General features: G+C 44.6%; 1 protein-coding gene across 3 annotated transcripts in view; it reads left to right on the top strand.

Annotated features, from left to right (window-relative positions):
- The window catches only part of tubd1 (tubulin, delta 1), a 44,625-nt gene that overhangs the window by 19,590 nt on the left and 5,888 nt on the right, over window positions 1–19,147 (top strand). For all 3 annotated transcript variants that reach the window (XR_013574256.1, XM_078535091.1, XM_078535092.1), the window contains 3 exons: window positions 665–896; window positions 4,516–4,680; window positions 18,074–18,214. Coding sequence is in view for 2 of the 3 variants with exons in the window: in XM_078535091.1 (XP_078391217.1) it covers window positions 665–896; window positions 4,516–4,680; window positions 18,074–18,214 (538 nt within the window). In the remaining variant the exon portion in view is untranslated. The remainder of the gene's footprint in view (window positions 1–664; window positions 897–4,515; window positions 4,681–18,073; window positions 18,215–19,147) is intronic.

The following is a 19,147-nucleotide window of genomic DNA, read 5'->3' on the forward strand; positions in this document are numbered from 1 at the left end:
TGGGCTGCAGGGTGACTGTGGGGTAACGCAGTGGGCTGCAGGTGACTGTGGAGTAATGCACTGGGCTGCAGGGTGACTGTGAGGTAATGCATTGGGCTGCAGGGTGACTGAGGTAATGCATTGGGCTGCAGGGTGACTGTGGGGTAATGCATTGGGCTGCAGGATGACTGTGAGGTAATGCATTGGGCTACAGGGTGACTGAGGTAATGCATTGGGCTGCAGGATGACTGTGGGGTAATGCAGTGGGCTGCAGGTGACTGTGGAGTAATGCAGTGGGCCGCAGGGAGACTGTGGGGTAATGCATTGGGCTGCAGGGTGATTGTGGGGTAATGCATTGGGCTGCAGGGTGATTGTGGGGTAATGCATTGGTCTGCAGGGTGACTGGGGTAATGCAGTGAGCTGCAGGGTGACTGTGGGCATTGGGCTGCAGGGTGACTGTGGGGTAATGCAGTGGGCTGCAGGGTGACTGTGGAGTAATGCAGTGTGCTGCAGGGTGACTGTGGGGTAATGCAGTGGGCTGCAGGGTGACTGTGGAGTAATGCATTGGGCTGCAGGGTGACTGTGGGGTAATGCAGTGGGCTGCAGAGTTGTGCTGCTGAGTAAGGCAGCGGAGACCATGTGTTCTTTTTATTTCCTACTGAAAGAGCATTTTGTTTTTGGTCAGGTTATTGTGCAGAATTATAATGCAGTGCTGACGCTGTCTCACTTGTATCAGTCTTCTGATGCACTTCTGATTCATGAGAATGACACAGTTCACAAGATTTGCTCCCAGCTGATGAACATAAAGCAGATTTCCTTCACAGACATCAATAAAGTCATTGCTCACCAGCTTGGGAGTGTCTTACAGCCAGCATACACCAGATGGAATGGTTCACAATATGGCACAAATCCTCTTGGTAAGAAGAAACTCAATTTTATTGACTTTCATTCCTTCCCCAGGCTTTATACTCTACTACAGTCCCAGTCAGCCAGGTAAGTAAGACGTAACCTGTCTGTATTTACTGAAGAAAAAGTGATTATTCGTCACTATGAGACAGGCATTTCATGATGTGAATCCATCATTTCTCTACACTGATGAACATTTCAACCAATTTTTGTAGTCTTTAACCACATTACAAATAGCCAGTGATTACTGATATAGAATGTCACGGTTACTCACCCCCATCCCCATAACATGCCTACATGGTCTCTCTCTATTTAATGTGCTCGCTTTTGGTTGTACATGTACACTCTTTCCCTTTGTGTAGGTGCTCACACATGCTCACTATCTCACATGCTCTTTCTCTTATACATTCTCTCCTTGCATGCATCAGTCTTGCATGAGTGTACAAGAGCACTCTCATTCTCCTGTGTTGGGGGTCTCACTGTTATGACCAATGCAATTGGTGAAGCTGAGTTATTTAAAAACCCCAGAGGGAAACTTTAAACAACTGTCATAACCTATAATTTTAAGTGTTACTTTTGAGATGTGACTCTAAACTCAGGAATCAGACCACTAGTTTGAGGTTTAACATTAAACTAAATTAAACATTTTATTAATTTACACAGGTTAAAAAATATGTACACATGGCTACAAATTATTCCTATCATAACTTTTAACAAATTCCCAAACTAATCTCCATTAAGTAACATGGACTTAACCAAACTCCAGGCAAAGCATTTTCACCGTATGAATTCAGAATGAGGCTCTTTTCGCTGTGAAGCCAGTTGGAGGCTTGCAGCTGCCTTTTGATCTTACATTGCCTCTGCTTTGCACACCCGAAAACTACTGAAGTTATACCTTCCACCACTGATTGAATTTAAATTCTCATTGTCTTACTAGTCTCTTTGAACTTTACCTTTTAACAATGAAACCCCATTCATTGTACCAATTTTATTAGTAATATAAACATATTGCTTGGTAGCTGTTAGAAAGGTGTCAAGTTTTCACCCCACTTCTTGAATGCTCTATTCAAAAAATGCAAATACACGCTATCTCCCTTACATATCAAAACTAGTACTCAAAGCACCCAGACTAGCTGGTTTTAATCCAATTAAGACAGACCCGCAGACTAAACCTCTATTTTAAAAGAAAACTATTTTACAAAATATTATATACATTAATAGCTTCATGACACTCACTTAAATTGGTTTGCGATAGAATCCACATTGCTAGTGTGGCTTAATTCTCTTTGGGGTTTGACTTTTCTCAGGCCCGGTCACCGAAAGCAGCAACAATAACTATTGTAATTTTTTATTCAATTACTTTGTGTGTATCAAGATGTCACTGAATATTTCAGATCATATCACCTTTTCTAACAGCTGGGCTATTCATGCCTGATTTCTTCTGTCTAAAATTGAGAGTAGAAAAGTCCTCCTGGTCCATCCAATCTGCCCTACACAGTTGTGGTCACACTCCAGGTAGACACCCCCCATCTCACCTGCAGCCATAGAATCTCCTGGGAAAGACAAAAAAATAGATTAAGAACCTGTGCCATTTTGTGGGGGTGGTGGTGTAGGGGAAATGTCTGAAAAATTCCTTTCCAATCTACTCAGGAAAACAAAACTAAAGACCACCCTGCCTCTGATTAATATCCGGCAGTCCTACCGTTTCTAAAAGGTATTTTTTGTCTCAGCCTGAAGCAGGCCCAGCTTTTGCTTGAAGGAATTCAGTGAGTCAGTGTCCACTGCACTGACTGTCTATCCCAGAGGCCCACTATTCTCTGGGAAAAGATGACCTCCTGATATCTAGCCTAGACCTGAACTTAAAACTCCCTAACCTGTTGGAACAAACTGTCAGCTCGAACAGAATCTATTCCTTATATTATCTTGTAAACCACAATCAGATCACCCCATAATCTACACTTCTATAGAGTGTAGTGTTCCAGCTATTTGGGCCTTTCTGGGCAACTCAGATGCTTTGGACTGTAAATTAGTCCATCAGCTCTCCTCTGAACCTTTTACAAAGCCTCCATATTATCCATCTCATGATGAGACCAAAACTGGACAGAGTATTTTAACTGATGTCTGACCAAGGTCTTGTTCAGGGACAAACAGTTGCTTTGTTTAGTAGTTGCAAAACAGTTGGCTTGAAGCTTGACAGTGACTGAGCAGGAGGCTGGAATCTGTTTAAAGTTTAGGTTCAGGACTCACATTACCCAAAAAGGGGGTCAAGTTCATGAAAGATTTTAAAGTTTATTAAGAAGCAACAGTTTAAAAATGTTGCATAAACTAAGTAGATAGGAAAAGCATATGACTTGTGAGAGGTAAGAATGGTCCACTGTTCCCGGAGGACAAATGGACGGATGGTGCAGAGTGAGTGTTGATCTCTGTAGATTGTGGCAGCAGCCTTCTGTTCTTTCGTTGAAGTGGTAGGAGACTCTTCCTCTGGCCTTCCTCGCTTTTACCCGGTCTTCCTCCAATTGAAGAAGGCAGTTGTCTGACAAGGACGGGCCCCTGCCTCCGAGCACCTGTTAATGTACTTTATTTATAGGTGCTGGCTGTTAGCTCTATGTCAATCACTGGCCAGAGCTACTCGAACAATGACCAAAGGACTGTACCCAAGGTGCCACCTCCCCCATGTCCATCTCTTTGGCTGAGGTCATCTTTTAACTTATCTCATGCTGAATGCCATTTGTTAACTTCTGCTGGACACTTGTCTTGATAAGAAGGTACAAGACGCTGTCCTATTGACTCAGGATTGCCAACTTGGAAGCCTGTGTCAGGAGACATCAACATGAGACTCTGGAGATCACCATTCTCCTTGCCTGTTATCTTTGTTTTACCTCAGCCTCTGGTTGTTAGGGCCTGTTTGTGTTTTAACAGAGAGAGGAGAGAAACAGGCATCTGCAAGATGGCCTCATGCCGTGTCTGCTAATTCTATAAGAATTCTATAATATTCTGAAAAGTATCATTTCTTACATCTGTATTGAATAAACAGGAGTTTGTGGTGGGACTGGAGACAATGGCTTTAGTCCTCGGTGTTTAACTTGAGAAAATTGCTGCTTATCCAGAATGTTGGTCAAGCAGACTGGCAGCATAAAACCGTTGGCGAGATAGAGATGGTGGCAAGTTCAAGCTGGGTGGTGTCAGCATAGGGGACAGAGTACCCCGGAAATTCTGGAAAGTGAAATGTCAGCTGCATTATACATTAGACTATTGTGAATGGCACCACAGAAGATTGCATCCTCAGTGCTCACCTCAATACTGCATGATATCACTTCTTGCTGGACTCACTAAAATTCAGTTATTGCATCCAGTCTTTCTATCCCCGATCACAAATTCCTTATCTCCCTTAGATCTTTCTACAACATACCAGTTTTTTAAAACAGAGTTTGGCTCTGTCTAATCACCAATGATTTAACTTTACTTCCTGCCTCCAATCTTTGCTGTTATCTCACTCTGTGGATTTATGCCTTCTTGCCTGTACAGCTCAGTCTAACAGAAAATACTGAATCTTCACGGTCACTAACAGACAAGAGTATAAATCCTTTGTCCCAAAGTTTGCAGTTGATCTTGTTTTTCCTCTATCTGCAGGTGATCTGCTGGAGAGTTTGGTGACACATCCAGAGTATAAACTGCTAAGTCTGATGAACATCCCACAAATGTCTGACACGTCTCTGCAATTCAGCACGTTTACCTGGCCAGCTCTTATGAAGCATCTGCGACAAATGCTGATTGCCAACACTAAAATGGAAGCAGGTTAGTCATGTCTTCTCCACAGCAAACAGCAACAACTTGCATTTATATATCACCTTTAACTTGGTAAAATATCCTAAATGCTACACAGGGGAGTAAGGAAGAAATGAATGCTGAGTCACAGGAGAAGCTTTTGAGAGGGGTGGCCAAGAGCTTGGTCCAAGCAGTAGGTCTTAAGGAGGATCATACAGGAGGTGAGGGAGGTAGCGATGCAAAGGGTTTTAGGAAGAGAATTATAGAAGGTGAGGCAACTGATGGTGTGGTTACCAATGGTGTAACTGCCAGTGGAGGGAGTTCACAAGGTGCACAAGAATCAGAGGAATGGAGAGTTGGGGGTGGTGGAGGGTTGGAAAGCTGGAGGCAAGAGGATAAGAAGAGATTTAAACACAACAACTGCATCTTTTATTATATAGCACCTTTAATGTGAAAATGTCCCAAGGCACTTCACAGGAGCATTCTAAATAAAAAAGGTGACACCATGGCAAATAACATCAAAGCAAATTACTGCAGATGCTGGAGATCTGAAATAAAAATACAAAAGCACATTATGCAGCATCTGTGGAAAGAGAAGCAGCATTAACGTTTCGAGTCCCACTCCCTGGCTCTTTCCCCATATCTCTGTAGCTTATGGCGGCAGCCTTCTGCTCTTTAGTCGAAGTGGTAGGAAACTTTTTCCCCTGGGCTTCCTCACTTTATCAGTCTTCCTTCAACTGAAGAAGGCAGCTGCCTGACAAGCACTGGCCTCTGACTCCAAGCACCTTTTAATATACTTTGTTTTGAGTCCAAGAAACAGTAACTCTGTTTCTCTCTCCACAGTAGCTGCTAGACCTGCTGAGCTTTTCCAGTCTTTTGTTTTTATTTAAGAAGATATTAGATTAGATGACCAAGAGCTTGTTCAAAGAGGTAGGTTTTAAGGAATGTGAGGTAGAAAGGCGCTGAAGTATAGGGAAGGTATCCCAGAACTTGGGGCCGAGGCAACTGAAAGCATCGCCACCAATAGTGGAATAATTATAATTGGGGATCCACAAGAGGCCAGAAGTAGAGGACTGCAGTTCTCTCTGAGGATTGTGGGGGTGAAGAGAAAGGGAGGGACAAGGCCATGGATGGATTTACATAAGAAGAACATAAGAACTAGGAGCAGGAGCAGGCAATTTAGCCCCTCGAGCCTGCCCCGCCATTCAATACGATCATGGCTGATCTCATTTCGGCCTCAACTCCAATTTCCCGCCCTCTCCTCATAATCTTTCAACCCATTACTAATTAAAAATCTGTCTATCTCCTCCTTAAATTTATTCAGCATCCCGGCATCCACTGCACTCTGAGGTAGTGAATTCCACAGATTCACGACCCTTTGAGAAAAGTAATTCCTCCTCATCTCTGATTTAAATCTACCAACCCTTAGCCTAAAACTATGGCCTCTCGTCCTAGAATGCCCCACAAGGGGAAACATCTGCTCCACGTCTACTTTGTCTATCCCCTTTAGCATCTTATATATCTCAATTAGATCTTCTCTCATCCTTCTAAACTCTAGCAAGTATAGGCCTAAACTGCTCAATCTCTCCTCATAAGACAAGCCCCACATCTCTGGAATCAATCTAGTGAACCTCCTCTGAACCGCCTCCAATGCAACTACATCCTTCCTCAAGTAAGGGGACCAAAACTGTGCACAGTACTCCAGGTGCGGTCTCACCAATGCCTTGTACAGTTGTAACAACACTTCTCTATTTTTATACTCAATTTCTTTGGCAATAAATGCCAAAATTCCATTTGCCTTCCTTATGCTGTACCTGCATACTAACTTTTTTTGAAAAGAAGGATGAGAATTTTAAAATCAAGATCTTATTTGATTGGAAGCCATTGTAGGTCAACGAGCACATGGGTGATAGGGGAACAGGACTTGCAGCAATTTAAGACACAGGCAGCAGAACTTTGGATTACCTCAAATATATGAAGGGTGGAATTTTGGAAGCCATCCAGGAGAGTGTTGGAATAGTTGAGTCTAGAGATAACAAAAGCATGAGTAAGGGTTTCAACAGTAGATGAGTTAGGACAGGGCGAAATCGAGTGATGTTATGGAGGTGAAAATTGTCAGTCTTAGTGATGGCATGAATAAGAGGTCAGATGCTCATCTTATAATTAAACGTGACACCAAGGCTTACCCTCAGACTGTTGCCAGGCAGTGGGACGGAGTTAAAAACAAAAAGCTACTGCGGATGCTGGAAATCCAAAACAAAAACAGAATTACCTGGAAAAACTCAGCAGGTCTGGCAGCATCGGTGGAGAAGAAAAGAGTTGACGTTTCGAGTCCACATGACCCTTCAACAGAACTGACAGTGGGACGGAGTTGGTAGTTAAAGAACGGAGTTTGAAGTGGGGATGGAAAACAATGGCTTCAGTCGTCCCAATATTTAATTGGGGGAAATTTCTACTCATCCAGTACTGGATGTTGAATAAGCAATATGATAATTTAGCAACAGAGGAGGAATCAAGAGAGGTGGTGGTGAGGTAGAGCTGGGTGTCGTCAGTGTACACGTGAAATCTAATGCTGTGCTTTTGGATGATGTCACCTAGGGGCAGCATGTAGATGAGAAATAGGAGGGGGCCATGGATAGATTCTTGGAGGACACCAGAGGTAACATTGTGGGAGTAGGAAGAGAAACCATTGCAAGTGATACTATGGCTACAGATAGATAGATAAGAATGGAACCATATGAGAGGAGCCCCATCCAGATGGATGACAGTGGAGAGGCGTTAGAGGAGGAGGTGTGGTCAAATGTGTCAAAGGCTGCACACAGGTTGAGAAGGGAAAGTTTACCTTTGTCACAGCGACACAGGATGTCATTTGTGAGTTTGATAAGAGCTTTTCACATATTATGGCAAGGCCGGAAACCTGATTAGGAGGGATTCAAACTTGGAGTTCTGGGAAAGATGAGAACAGATTTGGGAGGCAACAACATGTTCAAGGACTTTGGAGAGGGAAGGGAGGTTGGAGACGTAACAATAGCTTGCAAGGATGGTGGGGTCAAGGGTTTTTTTTGAGGAGAGGGGTGATGACGGCAGATTTAAAGGAGAGAGGGACAACATCTAAAGAGAGAAACCCATTGACTATATCTGCTAACTTAGGAGCCAGGAGGCAAGTTGGTGATCAGCAGTTCTGTGGGAATAAGATTGGGAATGGGAATAGGGAGCTAGATCTCATGGACAAGATGAGTTCAACGAGGACATGAGGGGAGACCGTAGAGTGTAGTGCAGAAGGAGACTATTCAGCCCATCAAGCTTTGCCGGCTTTCTCAAAGAGCAATCCAGTTGGTCCCACTCTCCAGCTCTTTCCCCATATCCTTGCAATATTTTTCTCCTTCAAATATTTATCCAGTTCCTCTTTGAAGGCTGTATTGAATCTGCTTCCGCCAGCCTATCAGCAAGCACATCCCAAATCTTAACCACTCGCTGTTAAAAAACAAAAGCTTTTCCTTCATGATGCTATTGGCTCTTTTACCAACAACCTTAAATCTGTGCCTCTCGTTTTTGACCCTTCAGTAATTGGAAACTCTTTATTTACTCAATCTTATGCCTTTCTGATTTTAACCACCTCCATCAAATCTCCTCTTACTCTTCTCTCAGGAGAAAAACCTCAGCTCCTCCAGTCTATCCAGAAATAGAGAAACTAGAGAAATATTTGAGTTCAGGGCTAAAACACGGGGGAAACTTGGAAATAAGAAAATTTGGCCTGGTGGGCTAATGGAAGGAGGGGACGTGGCAGAGGCAGCTGATTGGATTGTCTCAATCTCAGTAACAAAATTCCATGAGCTCCTCGCACTCCTTGTTGGAGGTGAGGATGGAGGAGATTGGGGAGAGGGGTTTAAAAGACAATTTGCAGTAGAGAAAAGAAACTGGGCGTTATATTTACATCCTAGGAATGGAGTTTTAAATTTGGGACATTGAGAAACTGGGAACCAATATAAGAGAATGGGTGAGTGAAGCTTGGTGTAGGATTGGATGCAGGCAGCAGTCATATGATGAACTAAATCTTAGGATGGAGGTTGTCCAAAAATGTGTTGAAATAATCAAGGCCTGTAGCTAACAACAGGACAACTCCTGTAGCTAACAGCAACTCCTGACCAAGGAGAAGGCTGCAATCTGTGCTACAAGTACAGAGTTTGTTGTTGGAGCACAGGATTGTGTCCAAGAGGTAGCCGAATTCTGAGGAGAAGTGGAGAAATTGAACTGGTACTGAAAAGGTAGACCTGGGTGTTGTCAGTGTACTCAGGAAGTGTATCCCAGTGCGTATGGATGATGTCGCCAAGGGACAGTGTGTAGGCAAGGAAGACAGAACTCAGAGAAATCTTAGGATGATTGACAGTGTAAGAGTGCAGGAACAGGAAAAGAAGCCATTCTTCAAGGTTCTTTGGCTGCAATTGGATGGATGAGAGCGGAACCAAGTCAGTAAAGTCCCACCCAGAAGGTCAATGTAGGAAAGGCATTGGAGGAAGATGGATTGGTTGACCATGTTAAAGGCTGCAAGAGATGAGAACTGAGAGTGCACAACATCACAGAGGATGTCATGTTTGACTTTGATTAGGACTGTTTTGCTGATGTAGCAGGAAGTTGAATGGTCACCGGTTTAATTGGTTGGGGTCAAAGTTGGGTCTCATTGGTAAGATGAGGGTCTGAGGGGAGCTGGGTGATAAATTAGATGTGTGGGATCAGGGCAAGAGGAACGTGGGGATGTTTGACTTGGTGGAGAAGCAGGAAAGCAGCTGAATAGGTGATCTCAATCTTACTGCCAAAGAAGCCAATGAGCTCCTCACACTTGTCAGTGCAGAGAGTGAAGGGGAAGGTGTTTGAGGAGATGGTTGTTAGTGGAGATGAGAAGTTGGGGTTATCTTAGCTCTCCAGAATGATCCCGGAGTAGCAAGTGGTTTTGGTGGAGGGAAGTGATACACGCGCTACCACGGATGGACATTATTAGCAATAGCAGTGTCGTATTGCACTACATTCCTACCTCTAGTGTGCACACAAGATTTCATGTTGAAAACTTGGAGACTGTGAGTTGAGTATGAAACTTCGAATCTCTGTATTGGATGTAGTGTGTGTTCGACAAAGGTTGATTGACATTGGAAGTAGAAACTTAAGAGATGGAACAGAATACCAGACAACTGGTGGAACACTGAACTGACACCCACGGTAAATGCAAAGTTTGTTTCAGCCAATTGCTTTTGTTATGATCCCTGTAGCAACCAGTCACTTTTCACAGAAATTACAGAATTGTTACAGTGCAGAAGAAAGCCATTCAGCCCATCTTGTCTGCACTGGTTCACGAATGAGCATTATGACTTAGTGCCATTCTGCTGCCTTTTCCCTGTACCCCTGCATATTGTTTCTATTCAAATAATCATCTAATGCCCTCCTGAATGCCTCAGTTGAACCTGCCTCCACCGCACTTCCAGGCAGTGAATTCCAAACCCTAACTACTCGCTGTGTGAAAAAGTTTTTTCTCATGTCACACTTGCTTCTTTTGCAAATCACTTTAAATCTGTGCATTCTCGTTCTCGATCCATTTATGAGCAGGAACAGTTTCTCCCTATCTACTCTGTCCAGCCCCCTCATGATTTTGAACACCTCTATCAAATCTCCTCTTAGCCTTCTCCTCTCCAAGGAGAACAGTCCCAACTTCTCCAATCTTTCTTTGTAAATGAAGTTTCTCATCCCTGGAACAACTCTTGTAAACCTCTTCTGCACTCTGTCCAATGCATTCACATCCTTCCTAAAGTGTGGCGCCCAGAACTACACATAATGCTCCAGCTGAGGTCTATCTAGTGTTTTATACAAGTTCAACATAACCTCCTTGCTCTCATACTCTATGCCTCTATTTATATAAACAACATAAATTGGTAGTTTCGTAAATAGTGAGGAGGAAAGTCTTAGATTACAGGATAATATAGATGGGCTGGCCAGATGGGCAGAGCAGTGGCAAATAGAATTCAACTTGGAAAAGTGTGAGGTGATGCATTTTGAGAGGACTAACAAGGCAAGGCAATACAAAATAAACGGTGGGACCTAGGGAAGTACAGAGGATCAGAAGGACCTTGGTATACATGTCTATAGTTCCCTGAAGGCAGCAGCACAGGTAGATAAGGTGGTTAAGAAGGCATATGGGATACTTGCCTTTATTAGCCGAGACATAGAACATAAGAGCAGGGAGGTTATGATGGAGCTGTATAAAATACTACTTAGGCCACAGCTGGTCGCCACGCAATAGGAAAGATGTGATGGCACTGGAGATGATGTAGAGGAGATTCACCAGGATGTTGCCTGGCTGGAACATTTCAGTTATGAAGAGAGACTGGATAGGCTGGGGTTATTTTCCTTGGAGCAGAGAAAGCTGAAGGGGGACCTGATAGAGATATACAAAATTATGAGGGACATAGGGTGGAAAGGAAGAAACTTTTCCCCTTAGTGGAGGTGTCAATAACCAGAGGGCATAGATCTAAGGTAAGGGGCAGGACGTTTAGAGGAGATTTGAGGAATTTTTTCACCCAGAGGGTGTTGGAATCTGGAATACACTGCCTGACGGGTGGTAGAGGCAGGAACCCTCACAACATTTAAGAAATATTTAAATGAGCACTTGAAACGCCATAGCATACAGGGCTACAGGCCAAGTGCTGGAAAATGGGATTAGAATAGATAGGTGCCTGATGGCCAGCATGGACACAATGGGCCAAAGGGCCTGTTTCTGTGCTGTATAACTCTATAACTTAGATGACTATGTGGGGGGTAGAATTAGTAAGTTTGTGGATGACACAAAGATTGGCCTGGTCGTTAATAGTGAGGTTGAGTGTCTTGGGCTACAGGAAGATATAGACGGGATGGTCAAATGGGCAGATAAGTGGCAGATGGAATTTAACCCTGAAAAGTGTGAAGTGATACACTTTGGAAGGAGTAATTTGACAAGTAAGTATTCAATGAACGGCATAACACTAGGAAGTTCTGAGGAACAAAGGGACCTTGGCGTGTGTGACTATAGATCTCTGAAGGCGGAGGGGCATGTTAGTGGGGTGGTGACAAAGGCATATGGGACACTTGCCTTTATCAATCGAGGCATAGATTACAAAAGTAGGGAGGTCATGTTGGAGGTGTATAGAACCTTGGTGAGGCCACAGCTGGAGTACTGTGTGCAGTTCTAGTCGCCACATTATAGGAAGGATGTGATTGCACTGGAGGGGGTGCAGAGAAAATTCACCAGAATGTTGCCTGGGATGAAACATTTAAGTTATGAGGAGAGGTTGGATAGACTTGGGTTGTTTTAGTTGGAGCAGAGAAGACTGAGGGGCGACCTGATCGAGGTATACAAGATTGAGGGGCATGGACAGGGTGGTTAGGGAGCAGCTGCTCCCCTTAGTTGAAGGGTCAGTCACAAGGGGACATAAGTTCAAGGTGAGGGACAGGAGGTTTAGGGGGGATGTGAGGAAAAACCTTTTTACCCAGAGGGTGGTGACGGTCTGGAATGCGCTGCCTGGGAGGGTGGTGGAGGCGGGTTGCCTCACATCCTTTAAAAAGTACCTGGATGAGCACTTGGCACATCATAACATTCAAGGTTATGGGCCAAGTGCTGGTAAATGGGATTAGGTCGGTAGGTCAGGTGTTTCTCACGTGTCGGTGCAGACTCGATGGGCCAAAGGGCCTCTTCTGCACTGTGATTCTGTGATATTAATAAAGCCTAGAATACTGTATGCTTTTTCACTGCTCTCTCCACCTGCTCTGCCACCTTTAATGACTTATGCACATGTACGCCCTGGTCCTCCTGCTCCTGCACACCCTTTAGAGTTGTATCCTTTATTTTGTATTGTCTCTCCATGTTCTTCCTATCAAAATGCATCACCTCACACTTCTCCGTATTGAACTTCATCTGCCATTTATTTGCCCACTCCAACAACTTGTCTATGTCCTTTTGAAGTTCTACGCTGTCCTCCTCACAGTTTACAATGCTTCCAAGTTTTGTATCATCTGCAAACTTTGAAACTGCCCCCTGCAGATCAAGATCTAGATCATTAATATATATCAGGAAAAGCAAAGGTCCCAATATTGACCCCTGGGGAACTCCACGACAAATCTTCCTCCAGCCTGAAAAATATCCATCAACCATTGCTCTCTGTTTCCTATTACTCAACCAAATCTATATCCACATTGCTACTGCCCCTTTATTTCACGAGATACAACTTTTCTGACAAGTCTATTCTGTGACACTGTATCGAATGCCTTTTGGAAATCCATGTACACCACATCAACAGCATTACCCTCATCAACCCTCTCTGTTACTGTTATGACATGGCAGGTGGTATTTGCTGTGCTGACCAAATCCCAATGGGAAATGTGGCCACACTATTACGATTTTGCAATTTGTATTTATTCCAAGAAGGCTTGTGCACTGAAGTCAGAAGTAATGAGTCCACTACCACCTTTTAGAGATTCCAAAGATTAAGTTAAAACATTTATTAACAAAAGAAAAGACTTAAACACACAAGATTACCGTTACACAGTTCCATTTAGTTTTATGACAGTTCGCACAAGATTTATACTTTTTTATTTATTCATTGTGGGCTTCGCTGGCTGGGCCAGCATTTATTGCCCATCTCTAGTGATAAGGCGATGGTGAGCTGTCTTCTTGAACTGCTGCAGCCCATGTGGTGTAGGTACACCCAGTGCTGAAGGAAGCCATTCGGCTTAACTAGACTCTGCACCCTACACCCCTTTCAGGCAACAGTCCAAAATAGACTATTACTCTATAAAACATCCACCCACTGTTGCTGTAAGGGAGGTATTTCACAACTTCTTTCTCCCTCTCACTCAGTGAAACTTCAAAGGCTTTTAACACAACCTCGGTTACTGGAAGAGCAAACTTCTTCAGTGTGGTTAGAGGTTTTTTCCACAAGTCTGTTTCACACAGTGTACCTTTCAAGATCTCACACGGCCACACCCATACAGCTTTCCATATATATTTTCTCCCTTTTGATCTGTAAATTCCATTGTTTCAGCCTGTCATTGGAAGTTACTTCTCCCAGAATATAAAAATCTTTCATGTTGCCATTTTGGCCAGCACTTCTGGGAAAAATAAACGTAATAACTTTGCCATATTTACCTTGCCAGTTGTAAACATCTTATCCCATCCCTTTGAAAAGCTAACAACCTCTCCCCTTATCTAAAAATGCAAATTCCATTTTACTTAGCTCATCCATTAGCATTTCAAATACCTGTTTTTTTACACTTAACCCCTTTGATGATTCAAACCTTGCAGTCTAACAGTCTGCAGTTTACTTAAAATATTCACACACGCAAACATAATCCAGCTTTAAAGTATTCCACAGTAATATCAGGAAAAATATGATAGTTCCTTTAGTTAACCCTTCAAAAAACTCCAGCAAGTTATTTAAACATGATTTTCCCTTATGAAAATCAACCTTTCCTAATCAAATCACATTTTTCCAAGTGACTATTAATTCTGTCCTGAATAATTGTTTCTAGAAGCTTCCCCACCACCAAAGTTAAACTGACTGATCTGTAAAGATGGTGCAGGAGGGAGGGCTTTAGATTTGTGGGACACTGGTACTGGCTCTGCGGGGGATAGCACCTGTCCAAGCTGGATGGGTTGCACCTGAACAGAGCCAGGACCAAGTTCCTTGTGGGACGTTTTGCTAGTGCTGTTGGGGAGGGATTCACCAGATTCTCATATCACTTTAAAAAGAGATATGAATTTCCCAGTGACCTAATCAAAGGATACACTGCAAGATTTCACGTTTTAAGACTTTTATTGTGACAAAATTCCTAAAATTAACATAGGCTGAAGATTACTTAGACAACCAATACGCTAAACTACAGAAAAGGCATCACTTAGTAACTTTCTAATACTACAGAAAACCCCACACCGCGTTTATATATTATACCACACGGTCCATAGACCAGTAGTCTTAAGCTTAAAGTCTAACTCCTCCCAGCATTAACAGGATCCCTTCTCCCTGCTTTGACCAGGTGAATCTTCAATATCCTTTTAATCAAAATCTCCTTCACTTACTCAACCCTTTCAGTATAATCGAATGAACTCCCTGTTGTAAGGTTCCCTCTGGGGATTCAGTGATCTCTAACTTCTCACAACCCTTGTTTTCTTGAATGCGGATTCCATCCTCACCAGCCTTTCGCTTGGGGTTAACCCAAAAGCTATAATTTTCTTCTGCTTGGCATAGCAGTATCTATTGTAGGTCTACTTTCCCTGAATCCATTAGACTGACTGACTCTGAGAGTGTGCAGCAGTAAGACCAGCCATCTGTACCCTTGTGTCCAGGTGTTAAAACTTGGCCCTGACTTTGAATGAGTTTTAACCTAGGCACACTGTCCCAAACCAGGTCACATAGGTTCATTGCTGCACTGAACTAATAGGAGGTTACGTGCCCCAGTCCACTGCACCATTTTACCTTGAATAAAAGGAGACGATCTACAACATAACCATCTTATAAGCCTTGCGTTCATAATATTTCAATTAGATGTAATTCAAAACAATGTACAGTCTGACAGCAGTGAAAAAACACGTGGTTATCTAACATTTACTTTAGTCAATGATAATTTTCACTGTTAACTACGCATTTGAGATAATTGTCAGGAAATTTGAGAGGAATTATTTACTCTGGCTTGAAACTCCGGTTTGGAAATATGGAAATTAAACCTACCCAAATAGAGATAGATAACGAGTGAGGGCAACTCACATGGGGTTACACTGAAGGAGTTTGATGAAAACTTTTAACAGCTTTAATTTTGCACCTGGCCATTATCATGCTATTTACTGAGGCAGCACTGGACTTACAGGGTCAGTACTGAGGCAGCACTACACTGTTGGAGAGTCAGTGTTGGGGGGCAGTACAGAAGGAGCGCCACACCACTGGAGGGGCAGTACTTAGGGAGCACCATACTGCAGGAGGGGCAGTATGAGGGAGTGCCACACTGCCAGAGGGGAAGTATGAAGGAGCGCTGCACTGCCAGAGGGTCAATACTGAGGGAGCACTGCACTGCCAGAGGGGCAGTATTGAGGAGGTGTTATACTGTCGGAGCGTCAGTACTGAAGGAGAGCTGCACTGTCGGGGGGTTAGTACTGAGGGAGGGCTGTACTGCTGAAGTGACAGTACTGAGGGAGAGCTGCACTGCTGCTGGGTCTGCGCTGAGGGAGCGTTGCACTGCCGGAGCGTCAGCACAGAGGGAGCGTTGCACTGCCGGAGGGTCAGTACTGAGGGAACACCACACTGTCGGAGAGGCAGTACTGAGGAAGTGCCGCACTGCTGGAAGGACAGTACTGAGGGAGCACTGCTCTGCCAGAGGAACAGTACCGAGGGTCAGTACTGAGAGAATGCTGCACTGAGGGAGCACTGCACTGCCAGGAGGGCAGTACAGAGGGAGTATCACACTGTCAGGAGGGCAGTACTGAGGGAACAGCACACTGCCAGGAGGGCAGTACTGAGGGAGTATCACACTGCCAGGAGGGCAGTACTGAGGGAGTATCACACTGCCAGGAGGGCAGTACTGAGGGAACAGCATACTGCCAGGAGGGCAGTACTGAGGGAACAGCACACTGCCAGGAGGGCAGTACTGAGGGAGTATCACACTGCCAGGAGGGTGGTACAGAGGGAGTATCACACTGCCAGGAGGGCAGTACTGAGGGAGTATCACACTGCCAGGAGGGCAGTACTGAGGGAGTATCACACTGCCAGGAGGGCAGTACTGAGGGAACAGCACACTGCCAGGAAGGCAGTACTGAGGGAACATCACACTGCCAGGAGGGCAGTACTGAGGGAACAGCACACTGTCAGGAGGGCAGTACTGAGGGAGTATCACACTGCCAGGAGGGCAGTACAGAGGAAACAGCACACTGCCAGGAGGGCAGTACAGAGGGAATATCACACTGTCAGGAGGGCAGTACAGAGGGAGTATCACACTGCCAGGAGGGCAGTACAGAGGGAGTATCACACTGTCAGGAGGGCAGTACTGAGGGAGTATCACACTGCCAGGAGGGCAGTACTGAGGGAGTATCACACTGCCGGAGGGTCAGTACTGAGGGAACACCACACTGTCGGAGAGGCAGTACTGAGGAAGTGCCGCAGTGCTTGAAGGACAGTACTGAGGGAGCACCGCTCTGCCAGAGGAACAGTACTGAGGGTCAGTACTGAGAGAGTGCTGCACTGAGGGAACAGCACACTGCCAGGCGGGCAGTACTGAGGGAGTATCACACTGTCAGGAGGGCAGTACTGAGGGAACAGCACACTGCCAGGAGGGCAGTACTGAGGGAGTATCACACTGCCAGGAGGGCAGTACTGAGGGAGTATCACACTGCCAGGAGGGCAGTACTGAGGGAACAGCATACTGCCAGGAGGGCAGTACTGAGGGAACAGCACACTGCCAGGAGGGCAGTACTGAGGGAGTATCACACTGCCAGGAGGGTGGTACAGAGGGAGTATCACACTGCCAGGAGGGCAGTACTGAGGGAGTATCACACTGCCAGGAGGGCAGTACTGAGGGAGTATCACACTGCCAGGAGGGCAGTACTGAGGGAACAGCACACTGCCAGGAGGGCAGTACTGAGGGAACAGCACACTGCCAGGAGGGCAGTACTGAGGGAGTATCACACTGCCAGGAGGGCAGTACTGAGGGAGTATCACACTGCCAGGAGGGCAGTACTGAGGGAGTATCACACTGCCAGGAGGGCAGTACTGAGGGAGTATCACACTGCCAGGAGGGCAGTACTCAGGGAGTATCACACTGCCAGGAGGGCAGTACTGAGGGAGTGTTGCGCTGCTAGAGATGACACCCTTCAACTGAGATATTAAATTGAGGTTGAAACATTGTGCAGCAGCATGTGATGTGTTTCATTGTCATTACACTTAATTTGTTTAATGCAATAGTTAATTATGACATGTCACTATGTGATGGACAATGATGTCTGCTCACTTATTAAAACTTTTCCATTAAATAACACCATTCCATTGCTCTGAAGAAGAGTCATATGGACTCGAAACATCAACTCTGTTTCTTTCTCCACATATGCTGTCAGACTGAGTTCTTCCAGCACGCTGTTTTTATTTCAGATTTCCAGCACCTGCAGTATTTTACTTTCACCATTCCATTGCTGTTTGATTGGCTGCTGCATCTGCTTTTAAAGATCACTGCTTTTTCACAGCAACTTTGACCATATAATGTGGTGTACCCAGGAGCAGGAGGAGGCCCTTCTGCCCCTCGAGCCTGGTATATATTAATGCAAATGATTATTTTTGTGTTTGAAAATGTTAATGCCGAAACAGGCAAATTTTTTCCCTTTGTTTTTATGAATATGTTCAGGAGAAAATTTTAGTGTTTCTGTTGTCAGGTATTGACTGGCGAGTGAAGCTGCCCCCAGCAGGACTCCCTGCAGCTGTGAAACCTTCCTCAAACAGGGAGCTGCACTCCAATACCTCTGTGGCTAATCTGCTGGTATTGCGAGGGAAGGAGGTATCGAAAGCTGACACAGGTGAGTACAGACTGACATCTTCAATGTAGATAGAAGCCACTGAGTTTACTAGTGTGTGCTACCTTACCTTAGTTGATATTCTCACCAAAGTCAGGTAGCAATGGGTTCAAGAACTAGAGTATGTAATCTAGATTGATACCTCAATGCAGACCAGAGAGCGCACCATCATTGCAGATGCTATCTTCCTGTTGAGATGTTAAATTCAAGCCCTGTCTGCTTGTTTCTATGGTTTAGGTGGATGTTAAAGAACTCATGGCACTGCTTAAAGTTTTACAGACACTACCAACAGTTGCTTATTCATCTCATCTGTTGAGACCTCAGGTGAACACATTGGCTGCTGGATTTAGTGTCTGTATTTAAAAGTAATTCAGGCTGTGATCTATAAATCCTCCTCTTCCTCTTTTTTCCCCCCATCACCTCCTGCTTGCAGTCTACAAGCAAAGTGCCATCTCTTGTTCTCCCCCATGTCTTATGAAGCACTCCTTTATGCATTTTGGAAGGTGAAACGCCAGAATTTAAACTGTGGAACCATAGAAAAGTTAGAGTGCAGAAAGAGGTCATTCCCAGCTCATCGTGTCTGCGCCAGCCATAAAGTGAAAAAAGAAACTAGCTGCTCATTTTAATCCCACTTTCCTGCACCTGGTCTGTAGCCTTGCAGGTTAGAGCACTTCCGATGCCTTTTAAATGAGTTGAGCGTTTCAGCCTCAACCGCCAATTCAGGCAGTGAATTCCAGACGCCCACCATCCTCTGGGTGAAAAAGTTTTTCCTCATGTCCCCTTTAATCCTTCTACCAATCACCTTAAGTCTATGCCCCCTGGTAATTGACCCCTCAGCTAGGGGAAACAAGTCTTTCCTGTCTACCCTATCTAGGCCCCTCAATTAGGTCACCCCTCAGCCTCCGCTGTTCTAAGGAAAACTACCCCAACCTATCC

This window comes from Cetorhinus maximus, unplaced genomic scaffold, assembly GCF_964194155.1.
Source record: "Cetorhinus maximus unplaced genomic scaffold, sCetMax3.hap1.1 HAP1_SCAFFOLD_264, whole genome shotgun sequence".
In the NCBI taxonomy this organism is placed as follows: Eukaryota; Metazoa; Chordata; class Chondrichthyes; order Lamniformes; family Cetorhinidae; genus Cetorhinus; species Cetorhinus maximus.